General features: G+C 39.8%; 1 protein-coding gene across 5 annotated transcripts in view; it reads left to right on the plus strand.

Moving 5' to 3' along the window:
- The window catches only part of evi5b (ecotropic viral integration site 5b), a 33,146-nt gene continuing 13,760 nt past the window's right edge, over positions 1-19,386 (plus strand). Inside the window, exons 1-13 of one of the 5 annotated variants that reach the window (XM_026345131.1) lie at positions 1-308; positions 8,307-8,539; positions 12,886-13,075; positions 14,811-15,035; positions 15,244-15,318; positions 15,416-15,541; positions 15,631-15,774; positions 16,341-16,430; positions 16,524-16,621; positions 17,425-17,485; positions 17,571-17,624; positions 18,700-18,732; positions 19,181-19,333. In XM_026345131.1, the coding sequence (XP_026200916.1) occupies positions 225-308; positions 8,307-8,539; positions 12,886-13,075; positions 14,811-15,035; positions 15,244-15,318; positions 15,416-15,541; positions 15,631-15,774; positions 16,341-16,430; positions 16,524-16,621; positions 17,425-17,485; positions 17,571-17,624; positions 18,700-18,732; positions 19,181-19,333 (1,566 nt within the window). In that variant the 5' untranslated portion in view covers positions 1-224. Of the gene's footprint in view, positions 309-826; positions 1,040-7,687; positions 7,742-8,306; positions 8,540-12,885; positions 13,076-14,810; positions 15,036-15,243; positions 15,319-15,415; positions 15,542-15,630; positions 15,775-16,340; positions 16,431-16,523; positions 16,622-17,424; positions 17,486-17,570; positions 17,625-18,699; positions 18,733-19,180; positions 19,334-19,386 lie in introns of those variants that run through there. The other 4 variants (XM_026345133.1, XM_026345134.1, XM_026345132.1 and 1 more) reach the window with 4 other exon arrangements.

Here is a 19,386-nt window from a genome sequence, read left to right on the forward strand (position 1 = left end):
CTTCTGAGCAAAAGTTCTCTTATGTGGTTCCTTTATTGTGAGTTTCTGTTGACGTCAGTTAAAGGCAGGGGAAGGTACTTAGAGAAACTTAGTTGTACTTAAGCCTCTTTTACGCAGTTTCTTGTTCATTGGGGAGAATAAAACCTTATTCTTTTGATATACTATTTTTCAGCTTCAGGAGTTGATTTTCTGAAGACTAACTACAAAGTAGGAAGATAGTTTTCATGAAGGAACTTATTGTATTTTCTGTTTCTGAACCTCCAGTCTTCTCTGACAGAAACATTTCTTCTCTCAGCGATGAAATTCAGGTAAGACGCACAGGATTATTTAGTTTGAGACTAACAATCTCTCGTTTCTTCACTGTTTCCTCAACATAAATCAGAGCTTCTAACATGATTCAAAGTCTGTAGTTTATTAAATGAATGAATGAATTGAGGTTGATATTAAGTATGTGAAATGTTTTTGAAATTATTATTAATCAAAATTATCTAAAAATATCCTTACTGTCAGTTAAACATTGTTTGTTTGGGTACATGACAATAGTACAAAGGTTCTGATAATTATTCTTCCTGACAATTTATAATAGGTTTATGAGTATAAACATGATTCAAAATCATTGTAAAGTTTCTAAATATGCACTTTAATTCCTTATTATTGTTATTATTCATATTCATATTCATATTATTATTATTATTATTATTATTAAATATAGACAATGCTATAAAATGCAGCTGCCCATCATGGACACTTGGTGGCAGTACTGTGCCACGTTGGCGCAGGGGGCGCATGCTCTGTTCGATGTAAACAGTAGGCCGCCGTCTGTGTACACGTATTATACGACTGCATGGGCTGGACCCAGTCAATGGGCATAAGCTAACTTTACATTGGCTAGCTCCAGCGGAAACCTAGCTAGGCTAGTGTAGCTCATGTACTCGAGTAAAGTGTCTGAAAAGCAGCCCATTTCTGAGAATAGGACGACAGTACTTTTGTGCATGGGAAACGGGCGACGTGTGCTGCAGTTGGCTCAAAACGCTTCAAGGTAAATCATGCTCTTGTGCTTTTCGGGCTCTGTCTAATTGTTGGAAGTAACAGCACTGTCTGAAACGACCCCTGGTGATCACTTTGTATGTGGCCGAATGAACGGCGTGAACGTTACATCAAAGTAATGGAGGGTGTCTTAACTTTTCTAAATGTTTAATGGGAATATTAGCTTAAGCTACATCACACAGTGCCAGCGTCGTTAGCTGTATCTAGTTATGTCAACTTCTTGTTGTCAGACTCTTAACTTATGTGCTTTGCCAAAGACTCCGGCTATTGCCTCAGAGAAAAACACAATATGTCCCTGAAGGTTAGCCATGTTTTCTTCTCGCTAATGTTGAATTAATATGACCCTGTTCATTAGCCTCGTCGAGCTCGTCGACGTTAGAGCTTTCTGGAAGACACACACCTCATACTGTTGCATTTGATGCTGGGTCTCCATTTCACCCCAACGCAAACCGTAAAAGGAGCATGGACTTTGTGTAGTTTTTAATGCATCGGTCCTCTTCACTAGCTGTAAATCACTCTGTTTAGACAGGTGAGAGCGTGGTGTGCAGCCCAGGCAAAGGGTTTAATCTGCTGAGCATTAGCTGTGTTCAGCCGAAGGATGTTTTGAAGTCAAACTGCGGAGGAACGACTTGCGAGTTGCAACAGCGACGCAGCTCTGTTGCACCAAAACCCACTAAAGTTGATCGCCTTTCACGGTTTGGAAAACTCTGGCTAACTCGGCTGACCATTCGTAAAGTAAGCAATGTCAATCCGGCAAATGTATGGGAGGACAACATCTTAGAAGAGAGAGAGAGAGAGAGAGAGAGAGAGAGGAAAGCACAATGCAGGGGCCTGTGCTGCTGTGGTAGTCAGTAGTTACAGTCTTTGTTACTGTAAGGTGTCTCACAGTGTGTTGATTCAGTAAACTGGGAAAATACAGCCCGAGATAAATCCATTAGATGTATTATAGTCTTAGGGTTACATTGCTGTTGTTGAAGGTGAAGCTGTTTATTGTTCTGTTGGATCGAAACTGCCTTTAAATTGCTGCATTGCTCATCAAGGCAAAATGCAAAGCTTTATGACTGTAAGGGTAAACCCCTGTTGTGCTGTCACTGATATTAAAGCTAAAAGAGCAGAAACTTTCACTTAGTGATATAACACGCCTAATTGAAATGCTTCTTCCAAACCATTCAATGAAAGTATTCTGTTTCAGTACACCTAAGAAAAGGTTTTTTATTCATCCTGAGGGACGTCTGCTATCTGAGTTAAGTTACACTGTCTAAATAAACACATCAGTGTAAGTGCAATTTACTTCTCTCTAAGTGTAAAACAAGTTTCCTCATTCATAGCGGACACATTCCTCTTTAATTAACACTGAGTAACTCTTTACTTCTGTGTCTCACAGTAAGTTGTATCTCTGAGACCAGATCTGGCCGTGTCGGAGGACGAACGTGTCAGTGCTTGTCGCAGCTACACAAGCTTTACTCTGACCCTTAGCCTCCTAGAGATGTCTTTGCGACTTAGAGAAGCAGAGAACATGCGTGTACGCCTTTATCTGCTTTTGTGTAATACAATGTAAAAGTATTACATAAAATTTTAGTGGGAATAAATGAAGAGTATATGGAATAGAAATAATTGAGTTGCTTGAATGAACTGTTGTGGCATGCATTAAAGCTACAGTATGTAACCTTTTTTCTTAATACAAATGTGCTCCAAAACACATCTTAACGTGGAGAGGCTGTTAAGACCCGGAGAACTGTGCATTGCAGAGATATTTGCTTCTAAAAGTTTTTGAATGATGCTCTCCCTTCTAACATTCATGATCAGTGAATTTGAACAATTTCTTCTTGATGATTACATTACATCAAAGTAATGGAGGGTGTCTTAACTTAATTTATTGTATGTTTTGTAATTTATTGTAAGCAGAGTGGTTTGACTTTGAATCTTATTCTAGCGCAGTGGTTGGCGACCTTCAACCTCTGAGGATTAATTTTTGAATAGAAAATAAAATAAATCTGTCTGGAGCCACAGAAACTATTTGAGCCTGTTACCTTATATACCCCTTTTAACTATTGTAACAGCTGCTTCACACTTAATACTACAGTAGGATTCATTAGTTCATCAGATTTTGTTTTAGCGATGGTAAATCTGTGTGCAGCATAGCAAAGGTAACAGTTAAGGCTGCTTAATGAGGCTACAGTTAGAAGAGAACAATATAAAATAAAAATGCACACTGCTCCTCTGTCAGTATTGAGATGAACATAGAGGTTATTCGGTTCAACCACCCACAGACATTTACTAAAGTTAAAGAAACTGAGCTACACTCTACAGTTGTTTGATGAGTGTGAGACAGAGTCTGGGTTCAAAACAAAAGTACCAACTCTGTGCAGTTGAAGGAGACAGGCTCAGCACTGGCTGGGCACCCTGTAGATGCCTGCAGCTCAGCTCTGGTGAAGTCTGGCCCAATCCCCTTGGTGATGTCTACCACACAGTGCAAATAATATAGCCACACACCCTAAATGTCCCGAAATGTTTGGATCTTCCAGTCTGGATAGGGATAGGTCTGGCCTTTGCAGGAAGGTCTCAACATGTACTACACAAGTGATAATCCATTTCAAGGCCTTACCCCTGGATAGCTATATTTATTTGCCGGTCCTAGCTAAGATAAATGGTGAATGCTGTAGCTTTTTTTGACCATTACACCCACATTACCATTGGTTTCTTTTTTCAAACCAAACACCCCTAATATTGAAGAATATTAGGCAAGAATTAGGCTGAAAATATAATTGCATCACCATCACATCAATCAGGTATCAGAGAAGATCATATGCCCCAAAAGAAATTACGCTGAATGCTTACTACTTGGTATTTTAGTTGACTGCAGTTGTCATTCCCATAGATTAAACTAGATTGAGATTGAAATGTTATTGGTTAAAAATAGGCTCATGCCAGCACATTTTGTGTTTTTCAGTGCGGGTGGGCCAAATTTAAAATATTAGCCAGTAGCTGTAGCCATCATTCTGTGGCTGCATAATGTAGACTAGCCTTAAGCAAGGCTATTGTAATGCTGATCATACACTGAGTTACACTGAGGAAAATCTGAGTTTCCCTGTGTGAAGTGAAAGGCCTCTCTGCCTCAGTGTGAGCCTGTTATTTTAATTCAGGCCTGTGTTTTAATACCCTCACACATCTCACGGACAGTATGTTTCCCTGAAGATGGCCATGCTCTCACTAGCTGGGTCAGACATGTTTGTTCTGATTCACTGCCTTGGAATAGCACATGGAAGACCAGTAAAAGAGAGAAAGGCAATGTAAATTTACCCAAACCTTCGCCTCAGATTACGACTGCAAAATAGCCTAGATGGAAACTAGAGTTTTGTCTCAGAAGTTTGTCCCCGTCTTAGTTGGTCTGTTTGAGAACATTGTGGTTATTATGCATTTTGAATTAAGAGAAAGGAAATGCTCTGCTGTTCTGCCTACTCTCAGTTCCCCATTCGGCTTGAAGTTGTTTCTCTGAAGCTTTCTTCTTGCATTGCTGCGGGTTTCATTAGCTATGCACACTGCTTTTCAGGACCCTTCTGAGATCCTTGGCAAACAAAAGCAGAAACAATCTCTGTATCCAGGATTTATAGAGAAGCCCTGTTTCAGTTAGCCAGGCTGACTAGAAGGAATGTCTTCTAATGCCCCCTGGATTTTAGCATCTCTGAAAACATGGTCTTACCATGTCCTGAGTGACTATATTTTTTTTGTGTACATATTTTGCTTCATGAGCATGGTACTTGGCTTGTTTTTAGTAAGCTTAAAAAGTAAAATAGACTAGCACTTGTTTTTTTCAAGCTTCTAAAGATCAGGAATTTGACTAGTATGGTTCATAATTACATTCATCACTAGAAACTGTAACAGTACAGATACAGTGTCATCCAGTGGTGATAAGAAGTTGGGCAGGGTGAAAAGAAAGACTAATATAATTGGTAAATGCCCTTGTTCACGATCAACTGTTTTTGTAAGCTTTGATATGTTGGAAACATAGATGATTTTTTTAATGAAGAATATGTAATTCATTTTAGACATTCTTTTAAAACGTAATGATCTTCTTTGTTGTGGTTATCACTAATTGTGGCTGTTAGGAAGACTGTGTTCTGTGTCTTGTTCAGATGAATGAAGCACAAGGTAAAGCTGTCAGTTCTTTGTAACATCCACTAATTGACTTCATTAATTATTCAGCTCAATATTTCTGCTAGCATGGAAAACCAACAGCATCAGCGACAGCAGCAGTGCTGCTGGATGTTTATGACAACAACAACCACAAGACGGTCTTTTTCTATGTAGGATAAGGATATGTTTGTTACTGGTGTGAATCGTATTATTTGTGTTAATGACAGTGTGAGAATGTAACCTGCATTCTCAGGTTTACATTTAGGGTGTGTGAGTAATTTGATGGGTAATAGACAGACTGTCACAGCAGAACAGTAATTTTCTTCGAACTTTTTGAAGGTGAAATAAAATGAATTTGATGTGGAGCAACATACAGTAAAATCGCACAATATAGTTATGTTGTTTCAGGGTCAACAGTTGGTACTGTTAGTCTGCCCAGTCAGACTTTGTCCGTTTGTATAGGTTCAGTGTTATGATATCCACACTTTCCCACAGAATTAGTTTTTACCTGCACCGGGATAGGAGGAGTGACAACCAGGTGTACATTGCAACACGATACAGTGAATTTCCTTAATAAATGAGGAAATGAGTTTATCAATGAGTTTATCAAATAGTTGTGTCAGAGAAGACACAACTATTTGTAAAATATGGTGTACTGTAGAACTCTATGGCAGATTGTGTGGTTTGTAATTGTATTTATACATTAACTGAATACTGACTGGTCAATGTTATTGTCCAACAGCTCTTTGCTTTAAACACTGAGGGTGTTAAACACAATTCAGAACTATAAGTTGCTCTTGATTTATTCACAGAATGATACTGAAACTGGTCAGCTGATGATTTTACTGGAGAGATGTTTGATTTAATTTTGTTTTTAGAACCAGGGTTACAGACACACAGTCTGCTCTGTTCAGAGTGATAACTCTAAACGCATGTAGACAGTCTTTGGTTACATACACTAGAGCTGTATTGAAGCCTGTCTCCTCACCAACTTGTGGAAAGCACACACACACTGACAACAGTTTAAATCTTGGAATTAACAGTGGTTAGTGATGACGAATGGCGTTGTTCTCTCGGAAAGACTAAAACAAAATAGGTGGCCAAATATACTTGGGTGGGCCGCCCAAGTACAGTCTATTAGTAGGAAACAATGACATCATCCAGCCATGCTGATTTAACACAACTCTGTAGCATCTACAGGATGATGATCTGTTGGCTTAGCTGTCATATAGTTGATGAAGGTCAGTAAACATGCCCCCCTTAGGGACAAGTCAGGAACAGGGTGTTGTTTTGGAAACTGTAAGAGCTGTTCTACCACCTGCCTGTCTGTGTTCCTTTCAGAGTAGACTTGGTACAGGAAACACTAAGAGACCCCTGTGGTTTAATTACTGTAGCTTTTGTGATTGATAAATAAATTAAAGCATCTTTGATTTGTTTAGGCAGTATATTACTAAATGTCAAACTCCTACCTAAATGTATGGTGCAACATGCTTCATATAAAAAATGACACGTCTTACTCATTCAAATCCATAACCAAATATAGGAAACTGAACCATCAATCGTCTCCAGGCAATTCATATTGAATGCTTTGGAACTGTGTGTGTGTGTGTGTGTGTGTGTGTGTGTGTGTGTGTGTGTGTGTGTGTGTGTGTGTGTGTGTGTGTGTGTGTGTGTGTGTGTGTGTGTGTGTGTGTGTGTGTGTGTGTAACTGTGTGTGTGTGTGTGTTGTCAATGGTCTTCACTATGTATCACTCTATATGTCAGAATCAAAGAATGTAACATTAAATCCACTGAACCTTATTTGTAAGCTATAATAAAACTAAAGGCAAACTTTTAAGATTATAGTCAGCATTTAGTGCTCAAAACACAACAACCTCACATTATTCCATAAAGATAGTTTAAGATAAATAGCATTAATGATGTGTCACATCTGTGTTTTGACAGCAGTCAGTCAGTGTGTCAATCTGTGCACAAGAGAACAAAAAAGACTTAGCTAGCATATTTTTGGTCTATACTGTTGCATATTTCTGTCACCACACTGACCACAGTCTTTTCCTCCACCTCTTTTGGTTTTCTCTCCTTCTCCTTCATGTGTCTGCAGACCTGATACTAGCACAGAGGTGACTCATCCTTTTAACCATTGTAAGATGTATGAAATGATTTGTTTCCTGCCTGATAGCAGTATCCCGGCTTCCTGTCGGGGTGAAACTGAAGGCAGGCTAATTCTGTTTTTTCTCAGGTGTGAGGTAATTTTATTTATTTTTTTTTTTGCTGAGCACAGAGCTACACTTCCTGATGAACAGTGATTTCAGCAGGAGACTTAATGAAGCATTATCTTTTGTGGAGCACTTTGACCCCTCCTGATAGTATGATCAGCATATGACTACAGGGAAGTGTGCCATTAAAACGGTCGAAGGTTTCGAAGAGTGGATTACTTTCAGGAAATTGTTACTGACATTTACATTTTGAAGCTGTTCTCCTAATGAATACATAATACTTGATTCCCTCATGGAATACATCTATCATCTAAATGCTAATGATGGATTGTTTGCAATAGCAGGTAGGAATCCATTCTCCCATTCCCAACAATAACCTTTTTAAAGTTCTTAGTGGGCAGGTTGTTTTTTACTTGGGTTTATTTAGAAACACAAGATCCCTCATTATTATGTGGCAGGTATTTGAAGATAGTAAAAGAGCTATTACCAAGGGTGGAGTATAAGTTAGTATTTGTTTTGTAATAAAACATATTACATGTGCTGGAAAACACTGGACTAAACCTATAGAGTGAGTTTCGGCTAAAGAATACATATATGGTGGTAAACCTGCATTGAACATTAACGTTTTAAATAAATTGTCCAGATATAAGTTAATGATTGTCGTGATTGTACTTGTCTTTGCTCAATTTGCTTTTATTGAAAAATTGTGAAGTTGTTTTGATCATGAGACAAATTAGACAAATTGATGAAAACTAAGCAGCTGTATCAGTTCAGTCTAGTCAGTGCAAGTCTATCAAAGTTGATAATATACCCCTAATTATTATTATAGATTATTAATTATGGCACAATAGTAAATGTAGTCAATGTGATGTTGTCACTGAATCAAGGGGTATTGTTGATCCTCTGCAGGTGGCGACAGACAAAGTTGCTGGTAAGCTGAGTTCTACTCTCTCATGGGTAAAGAACTCGGTGTCCCACACGGTCAGTCAGATGGCTAGCCAGGTGGCCACGCCCACGTCTCTGCAGACCACTGCCACGTCCTCCTCCACGTCTCTGTCCTCACCTGCCCTGTCACCATCCTCGCCGGTGCAGCTCAGTCCTGATGATGTGGAACTGCTTGCTAAGCTTGAAGAGCAGAACAGGTAAGCAATTTGTCTTTGATTTTTCTCCTGCCTGTCAGCTTTACAGTTTTGTTTAAGGTAGACTTTCTGCAAAGGCCAGTGAATTGTTAGTTTTACTGTAGTTACATTTCCTCTGCATTTGATACTTGCTGTGGTTGTTTAGAGCTTGATAACTGTGGGACATTGGAGGCTGCTGTCAGGCTGACAAGCCAACTTGGTTACGACTCTGAACCTGCAAGCACTTTAGATTTTGATGAACAGGCAGCAAAAATGTTGAACTGTGAGGAAAAACAACCTATGCAAGCTATGCAGTTAGCCGGTCATTCCAGCACTAGCAACCCAAGGGCACATCTTGAAAATAAGCAATGGGTTGATAATTACTTCCTGTTTCATGTTACAAAGATAATTTTTGTTCCATATTTATCACAGCAGAGCTTGCACAGAGCATGGAAATGAGTTATATAGATATACACTGTAACTTTATTATGAGCAAGCAGCAATGATTGTCAATTTTGGCTAATTTGGACAGCACTGTTTTGTACCACAAGGCCTGAGGGAATAATATGAGACTGCATGATGTGAAGGTGTGTAGGTTCTGACCCATTTTATTTTGTAACTAGCTGAATGAATAATTGAAGTGAATGATTAGGGACCACCAGACCTGTCATGAACTGGATGCTGCTGGAACACTAGATCTGACCACATGGACTAAAAGAAGAAAGTTTTATGGTCACATGAGATAAAGATTGAATTGTTTGGCCACAATGACCAGAGATATGTTTGAAGGAGTAAAGGTGAGACATTCAACCCCAACGACCTGATGTTAGACATGGTAGTGTCAACTGTCCAGGTGCATTTCACAGAGTGGATGAAATGATAAAGGAGGATTACTGCACACACGGACACACCTGAGTGTTCCAACAGGACAATGATCCCAAACACACATCAAAGCTGGTTGCTGAATGGATAAACCTAATCTAACATTAAGCTTTGGGGTGGCCTTTCCCAAGTCCTCACCTAAAAGGTGGACAATTTTTAAAATGAATAAACCCTGGGCACTTTTACTAAAGTTACTAAAGATCTATCCCTAACAATCATCCTGCTCCTTAAAATGTTAAATTAAATAATTTATACTAATATTGCCATGATATTAATTTACATGATGAGTGTATTTAAACCTTTGACTGGACAAGTGAATAGTGTGCTGTCCCTGAGGAGCTCATTGTTCACATCAGAATAGAGAACTTTTATGGGATGATGCAACACTCCTCTCTCGCCAACTTTGTGAATTCTTCCTGAGTTGGGACTCTCGCCCATGGATAGTGCACTCTGTGTCTGCATGGAAACCAGGCATACAATTTAGAGTTCAGGACTGTGTCACAGTTGGCAACAGAGAAAGACAGTAAAGCTCTTTTGAATGCAGAGATTGGTGACTCATCAGTACACCCACTGCTCCAGAATGCCAAGTGGCACTTGTTGTGATGCTTTTCCTCATGAGGGGAGAACAAAACCAACCAGAGTAATATTTCATTTTGTCACTGATGTGCTTTATGAAGCTGCCTGCAGTCTTCCATCTGGTGAACATTCATAGTGTTGAGGAGGTTATAGTTCATGTGCCCTCATGTGACCTCTGCCTCCACCCCATCATGTATAACCACAGCTGGGCACTTTTATAAGGCACTTTCTCTGCTGCCACACTGACAATGCAAAATCTTCTTTCTAAACCACTCTGTAGTGACTGATACCCACCATACATGCAAGCCTTATCAATTGGTCATTTAGATTTTTACAGGAGGGAGGACTTTGGTATTCAAGTGTCTGTTGCAGAGAGTGATGCATCCTGCGCTTACCGAGTGTTTGTGTGTTTGGCGAGCCCTTTGTACCCTACAGAGCAGATAAAAGCTGCAACCATTTGTTCAATAGGTTCAGATAGACTAGGACGTCCCGCACTGGCTGCTGCAATCTGTGAATCAGACATGCCCTTTCTCCAGAATTCCTTCAAATCAGAGATATAAGTACATCATGAGTTTATCGTGGTAAGGTGACAAGAATTTTATTGTTGTTCTGTTGCTGTAATGAAAAGCAAATTGACATAATGGTGTTGGGACAGTCATACTCTTAAATGAGAATGTACCTCTGTTTGTTTGGCATTTTGGCCTAATTCAATAATTAATTACTTTATTTTTAATTGCTTTAAATATAGCTTGACCATAACTAGTTTTCTTCACTTTGTTTTTTGTTTTGTATTCTTCAAGCTTCCGACTTGTGTTTGACTTCTGGTGAATTATTAGCAGAGCCCTAAGTATATTCAGCTTCATGTCTAACACAGGCTGGCACAGCAGTGTGTGTAACTGTTTATGATGGACATTCAAATGTGACAGACTGACACTTCCTGCTAAATTCTGGACAAATGGTGTTCTCTTTTTTCACTTTTTAGTTCCATGTCAGAGGTGAATACAAGTGAATAAGCTCTCTTGCATGCTGGACTTTTAAGCTGCCCATTTCACTTCCTCCCATGCAACCCAAATTTGGCTGTAACCCTAGACATTCTGCAAGCATAGTCAGTGACGTCACTTCTGCAGAGAAGCCCCGGCCTCTTTCCGAGATCAGGTGTCAGAGCCTTTGTATGTGTGTCATGAACTCCTCTGTGCCACACAGGTTGCGAGTCACAGCTTCTTTTTTCTGCATGCTGATCCTTGATCAGATCACTCTGTCAGTAATGCCAGTGACAAACTGATAAGGGTAATAGAGTGCAAGATAAACCTGGTGAAAAACACATTGCTTGAGCTTTTTATTCCCAGCAAGCCAATTTAAATGCTGACCATGGATGAAAATGCTTAATGAAGGAGACATAGTGAGTCAGGAAATACTTTTCTGACCTCCACTGGATGGGCTCCTTTCAGCCATGTAAAGCAGTTGGCAGTAGTATTTAAATGGATGCTAGCCCTCTTCCTTTAACTTCTCTATTGTACAGTTTTTCAGACATGCGCTTCTTTCTGACAGCATCCGGACATGTCGGCTTTATATCTAAATGTGCATCCCTGTCACTTTTCCATGTGTTTGCAGTCTTACTAGGTTGGACATAATAACATGAACACATTAGGGACATTTACTGTGGCTCTCCCCATCATGTTTGACATGGCTTCATGTCTGAATGACGCCATTTCTAACATTAATGACCTGTGCTTGAATGGCAGAAAGCTGTCACTTTAAACTGTTGAGTGTTTTTTATGTTAGTACCAGACTGCTAGTTTTGTGCAAATTTGATGAAGAGGATTTCTGGGGCTTGCAGTGATTGAGAATGCACAGTCTCTGCTGATGGCTGCTGATAAACACAAGATAACTGGGTCATCTGATTTGTGGTTTTACCACAGACACTATTGTTTGTTCTGTGTTTGGGCAATTCTTGAATCTTATGTCAATTTTTAGACTTGACTCATGTGGCGAGGGGGATTAATGCTAATTGATGGCTGATCCTAACTGTGTTATGCAGCGGGTAATGTTACTGTAATACAGATGTAATAGGTCAGTGCAAGTGGCTAAGATAATGCAAGCGCTAAATAAGTTCTTTCTTTTTTAGCACTGCCCTAAATATGTGGGTTGCTTTGATTTTAACACTGGATGTGGTTTGTCTGTTTGTCTCGCCACAGTTTAGAAATTGTTTGACACTACACTTTTCCAGCACATCTGTGTTTAAGTCACTTGTGATGTACACTGTGTTTTTATTCTTACTCTTCTTTCTTCCTACACTTTGACACAATATTAAACCAGAACCAGAGCAGTTGTTTATCCCTGCTTAATGTGTATCTAACTAGCAACACTGCCTTCCCTAATGTAGTAGTATTGTGGAACGTCCAATAGACCGCTAGCTGTGGTTTGTCAGTTGAAAGCATAGAGATGGGCAGAAAATAAGTGGAGAGAGTGTGATTTGTGAAAAGGTTCCCTGCCAACATCAAACTGTGGATGGTCATTTAGTTTTTGCATTTACCATAATGTCCCACAGAGAATCCTTTTTGTTGAGATGGCACACTTGTTTCTGAAGATGTTATTTGAAGTCAGTTAAATTGAAGTGATCTTCCTGTTTAGCATTGGTTGAATTGAACCGATATTAATACTGATGGTGACATTTAAAGCATCGGTAAGAGCAATGATACATACTACAACATAATAAATAGGCAGTAACTTTTTGTTGGTAAAAGACTGCAAGCATTGGGAGTATTGATGTGTTACATGACTGTTACAGTTTTGTAAAGCATATTTATCTATTGCTTTCCATTATATATGCATCTTTCCACTTTGTATTCTTAATAAGGCTAGTCAGTCAATGTTTATGTGATGATTTGTCCAATCTTTTATTTTCTCTATAGGCTGCTGGAGACAGACAGCAAGTCGCTACGCTCCATGAATGGTTCCAGACGAAATAGTGGCTCCTCCCTGGTGTCCAGCTCCTCTGCCTCCTCCAACCTCTCCCACCTGGAGGAGGACTCATGGATTCTCTGGGGACGAATCGTTAATGAGTGGGAAGAGGTGCGCAAGAAGAAGGAGAAGCAGCTTAAGGTGAGCCTAGTGCGCATGACTACTTGTGAAGTGACAGCTGAGTCTAATGCAGACTTAAGAGCTTAATGAACACAACTGTATTAACAGCTTACTGGGACACATTTGTCTACAAAGAGTAGGTAAAGGAAGTGAAGCTGTAATTTGTTGATTTTAGATATTCATTTTTGACAATTACCCATTTGAGAATGTAAGCATTCCAAATTCCACACAAAAATGACAGGAGCTCCCATCATACTGATCAGACATGGAAATGGCTTTTAGCTTTATAAAAAAGTTAAAGTCCAGACTACACAGCCTACACATGTGCTCCACTGACATTGGTATCAGCCTAACAAGTACAATGGCCTTATCTGTTTGAATGTTTATTTGGTCTAGAAAATATTTCTAAGGTTATCTTTGTCCTTGATGACCCTGCAGTGGTGTTCTTGAAATTGTTATTTCAGTTGGTGACATCTAAAGTTAATTTTAGGTTGCTTGTTTCTACAGTTACTCTCTGAAGTCTTGTGATAATCCTGTGCCCCGTCACTGTCAGTGGTAGTCTGATTTAAACTGCATATGCTGATAACACCATCCGCCATGGCAGTGACTTGTTAGGGAACATGTAGGTTCCTGATGCTAAACATGTTCTTTCTGTTGCTGCAGTTTCACTGCACAGAGATTGTAGCCGCTGTGTTGTTAGCGTCGTGTTACTCGAATGCTTCTCAAACATAACAGGAAGCATTCTGTTGGTCGAAAAACTTTTCACAGTTGAAATTGCATCCAGCATTTCTACAGTCAGGGCAGACTCAAAGTGCAGTGCTCAGCATCTGTGATCATGTCTTTTTCCCAGAGAATAGAATATTATTTTTAAATTATCCGCATATAAAACATATTTTTAGTTGCATTGACTCAAATGCAAATTGGACTGAAAGGGCCATGTCTTGGGTGTCTGTTTTTCTCGTTACTGCTTATGTAAATGGGGAAGTGTTGTGAAGAACTTGTGAACATGCATGCATGAATGATGTTTTGTAATTTAACAGAAGTAGTAATAACCAGATGGGTGTAACTAGCATGGGATATTAATCATCAACAAAATGTCTTCTGAAATAGCTTATTGAGAAAGAAGAAGCTGATGCAGCTTTATCATATACATTTTATCTATGTTAGGGCCTGTCAGGTATGAATGGGAAGGTAGTGGTCTGGATCAGAAAACAGCTTTCATTCACGCATCAAAGATTTGACATGATGCATTGTTCCAGTACAAAGCTTGGTTTGTCTTGTCTAACCACTGAGATGTGAGTGGGATCCCCTGCTGAAAGCCTGTGTGGGTGGACCTCTGCTCCAGATGCACCCTGGACTGACCAGATGCGTGCACACATACACACTGATCACATGAAAAACCAGTGTTGCCTGTCAGCACAGGAAATTGCTCAATCAAACTGAATCGCCAGCCTTGCTGACAACATAATATTCAGCATTGCAAATAGTATTATTATGACATGCACCTTGTGCTGAAATGGGAAAAAAAATACTATAGCACAAAGCATGCCTGTGGCTGTATCCTGTTAAGGTTGCTCTGCTTTCTTACTCATACACTTTGTGTTTACCATCTACTTGTCTTTCTCATTCAGAAAGCAAGCTATGAAGCACTTTGTGATATTGATGTAGAAAGGTGCCATAGAATTAACTCCACTTACCTTAAAATACAGCTACATTAAACAGTTGAGCCTTAAAAGTATAATTTCTTTTTCCACAGGATCTTGTAAGGAAAGGGATTCCTCATCACTTTCGGGCAATAGTGTGGCAGCTGCTGTGCAATGCTCAGAACATGCCCATCAAGGATCAGTACTCAGAACTCCTGAAGATGACGTCACCCTGTGAGAAGCTCATACGCAGAGATATCGCCCGCACTTATCCTGAACACGAATTCTTTAAGGAGAAGGATAGCTTGGGACAGGAAGTGCTTTTCAATGTTATGAAGGTGTGTCTCCAATTGTGTCTGAGGTGCCTGATTGTGTGCAGATGAACTGATAATAATGTATACAGATAACACAACACAAAAAGGTGCTTAGTGTTAACAGCAGTTCAGGGTGCAAACTTTGCATAAGTCTCCAGTAGCCATTGTAGAAACTGCTCTTGGTATGCCCAAACGACACGAGTCATCAAGTTAATTCTTTTCTACTTTACAGGCATATTCTCTTGTGGACCGTGAGGTTGGCTATTGTCAAGGCAGTGCATTCATTGTAGGACTGCTACTCATGCAGGTAATAACTGAGGTCCATCGCATGCCAGTGGTTTGACATAGTTTGCTCAATAACAGTCAGATTTTGAGGTTTGATTTCATTGTGTTATTTTGTCTAGATGCCAGAAGAAGAGGCTTTCTGTGTGTTTGTGAAGTTGATGCAAGACTACAGATTACGAGAGCTCTTCAAACCCAGTATGGCTGAACTGGGACTCTGCATGTACCAGTTTGAGTGCATGATCCAGGTAGACACCTAACACTTTGTGATGAAATGTGGTATTCACAGACAGTTGTAATGGTGTGAATCTGTTTGTGTTATTTACCCCCTTCACAGGAGCAACTCCCTGAGCTGCATATGCATTTCCAGGCGCAGAGCTTTCACACCTCTATGTACGCCTCATCTTGGTTCCTCACCATCTTCCTCACCTCATTCCCTCTCCCTGTTGCTACAAGGATCTTTGATATCTTCATGTGTGAGGTCAGTTAAAATGAGCAGTGGCTGTTCTCAGGAGCTATCACCTGCTTTGAATATCCTGTTTCTACTTACATGTATCACTCTATGAAGTATTTATGTCTTTTCCTATTTGTCATTCTGTTTGTTTAGATTGTGTTGTACTGCTGTGTTCAAGCTCTAGGAGAAGCACTCTCATATCTGTATTTTACAACTGTACTTTTTATTCTTACTTGTTTCTAATGTTGGTGGCCTAACAGTTGTACTTTACTTACCTGTTGCCCTTACTATAGGCCGCTAATAGCCTTAGCCAACTTTTATGAAATGCAGAAATCTAAAATAATAGAAGCATAAACCCACTGACAAAAATATTTTTACCCTAGAAAAGATGTAGGTGTTTAACATTTTAGAGATAATCCATTAGTGCCACCTGTGGGAGAAAACAGAAACTACAGTTTATAATTAATAGTTATTGTGAGTGCATCCTCTCTTTTATGAAACCTGTTGTAATAAGGGTTATATTGTCTGTCCTCTTTAAAACCCATGTCACACTGACCATGACTGAAGTGATTACTACTGATCTCTTTTCTCAGGGTCTGGAGATCGTTTTCCGTGTGGGGCTGGCCATCCTTCAGATGAACCAGACAGAACTTATCCAGCTTGACATGGAGGGAATGTTACAGGTATGAATAATATTTAGTAATAATTATAACCGCCAAATAACTCTATTTAAGGTGTGGCACTCAGCCTGTCGCTGTTTGCATACTTTGCTGCAGCACTTTCAGAAGGTCATCCCACACCAGCTTGACAGCGGACCAGATAAGGTCATCCAGGCTGCTTATCAAGTCAAGTACAACGCCAAGAAGATGAAAAAGTAAGCCTAACTGTTATGTTATCATTAAATTATCACAGGCTCTTTGTTTGGCAGTGTACTTCACCAAACATTGCAACTCACAAGTCTTTATTGTTGACATTCACTTACTCTTCTATTTAAACTATTTATTTCCATGACTGCAATGAATATAATGGATGTTATTAGTATGACTGCATCATACTACATCATTCGTATTCTTCTTCTTCTTCTTCTTCTTATTATTATTATTATTACTATTATATTATATTACATTACTACTGGTAATTGTAGGAAAATAATATGTTTATCATCATCATCAAACCCATGGAACATCATTTGAAACTTTATTCTTCATGTTTGCCTGCAGACAAACTCAGATTTCAGATTCAGACTTTTATGCATTACACTAGAACTTAAATTAATTAAAGCTACAGTACATAACGTCTTTCTTTAGTTTGTTATGTTAGGTTTTGAGCAAGTCTAACATTTTTGACCAGTCAGATCAGGCCAAAGTAAGGGAAACCTCAGCAGCGTACTTCTCCACTACTGCTGCTCTCACACCAAGCTAATGCAGCTGCATTGGCTGACGCACAGGCGAGCAAGCTCCCTGTTCCCCAGATCATACATGACAATGACATGTGGGTGAAGTTTAGCAGAACAGGGGGATGGAGAGATGGGAGGAGTGAAGTAGTTTTTCTTTAGGTGTGCTACCTTGATTTCCTGAGCTTAAATAGCTTTAATTTAAAGTTTGCCAATTGATTACTACTGTTTCTATTTTCTTTATAATTAGTACCAGTTTCAGATCTTTTTAATAATTTTTTCAGGTTAGAGAAAGAATACACTACAATTAAAACTAAAGAGATGGAGGAGCAGGTGGAGATTAAGGTAAGTGTTTAGTTTAATATGATAAGTGTGAGTTTTGATACAGAAATGTGCAGAAGCTCATCTGACTTTGTATTTTGTTCTGCAGAGGCTGCGGACAGAGAACAGGCTCCTGAAGCAGAGGATAGACACACTAGAGAAAGTGAGTGCAACAATGTTTGTCCCAAGTTCTCCATCAGTAGACAAACCTATCACAAACCGCTCACTGCTCCTCTGCATTACATTAACCCATCCACCTGTGTTTGGCCGTACATCATCCATCTTCTCCTAATGATGGAGTCTTGTCTGTCACTAACTGGTCCGTGCTAGTTGACAAGTCGTTCATCTACATGATAAGCTGTTGTTAACGTGTACAGTATGGGTTTTCTAATCGAGTGATGGCTGAATTTGTACTTAAAAGTTGCGCTTGGTGTCATGATGACTTCTCTGTGGCTTAAATTCACCACTTATGTAGTGAATTTAGAATTCACCAGACATCGATATCTGAAGCAGAGACTGTAACAAGCCTGTCTGGAATGTTGGGGCTGCTTGATGCTGTTCAAGTTGATACAAAGCACTGCATGCAGAGTTGCACTGTTTGTATCATTCTGCACATTTTGTGTCTCTTTGAATGGGCACTGCTGCTGCCAGGTAAAGGCACCATGCATGAGGTCTGCCGTGAGTAGCAACTGTGTTTGCTACACCGTGTTTGCCTGCAGGGAGGAACACTGTGGTCTAAACAATTCCGTTATTTAAAACCAGCTTGAGGCTGCTGTTCTTTAACGTGTCTCTGTCACACAACTCCCAGGGCCCTTTTTAACTCTTGACTAACTGGAATCCTTCAGAAGCCTGGAAGAACCACAGAGCTTCTGTTCAGCTAAACGACACATAGCGCCTCAACACTGATAATGTACTCCACTATCGGCTTTAACTAGAGCTGTCCTGTGCTTTTTCTTGTCTGAAACCTGTCTCTGTGTTATCAGCACCGCCTAATTCTTCACTTTGTTGCCAGCTCATTTGCACCTTTTTCACCACAGCTGCATGCAATGTTCCTTTTCATCCTCTGAGTGTAAACATCAATGTACGGCCTGTAAACAAATATTTCCGGAGGGAAAATGAACATTGCAGCATTTCACCTCTGAAACAATCAGTTGTTCTTTTGTGTGCTTTAAACTGTCCTCTGGATTCTCTCTCTCTCACTCTCTCTGCTGTCTCTTGTTCATATTTCTGTTTTGTAGGAAAGCGCTTCCTTGGCAGATAGATTGATCCAGGTATATTGCTCAGTTTCTCTTTATCTTTATTATTCACTTTGCATCTTCCTTCTTTATTCTCTCCTTAGCATTGCATGCTTCTGATTAGCACAATGGGCTAAGTAAAAAGGCAGAATCTAAAAAAAATCTACAAGAAATGTACTAATGATTATATTATATTGAAGAACTAAACCTAATTCTTAGAACCAGTTATACTATTAAATAAGTGCATGGGGTACCACATTGTGGCATGTCAGACAACATGAGAAATCCACAAATCATGCTGAAGAAAGCTATGGAAAAACATGTAAATCAGATATTAACTAAATTTAAAACAAGCATGTTCTTAAAAGACCCAGTCTCTTATCTGCTCCTCTGATTTGCCCACCCATTCCGCCCTCTTGTTTCACATCTTGTCATAAACATCTTGTCATAAACCTCACCCCGTTTTGGGTGGTTATGTCCCAAGGGACAAGTTACACGAGCTCAGGAGGCCGAGGAGAACTACCTGGTCAAACGGGAGCTGGCTACAGTCAAACAGCAAAGCGAAGAGGCCAGTGCTCAGCTGGAGCAAGCTAAGAAAACCATCAGTCAGCTCCAACAGCAGCAGCAGCCACAAGCGGTAAGGTGGTCCACAGAGTCACCAGCTGGCAGGTTGTGGATGTTTGCATTGCG

Source organism: Anabas testudineus, chromosome 4, assembly GCF_900324465.2.
Source record: "Anabas testudineus chromosome 4, fAnaTes1.2, whole genome shotgun sequence".
NCBI lineage: Eukaryota > Metazoa > Chordata > Actinopteri > Anabantiformes > Anabantidae > Anabas > Anabas testudineus.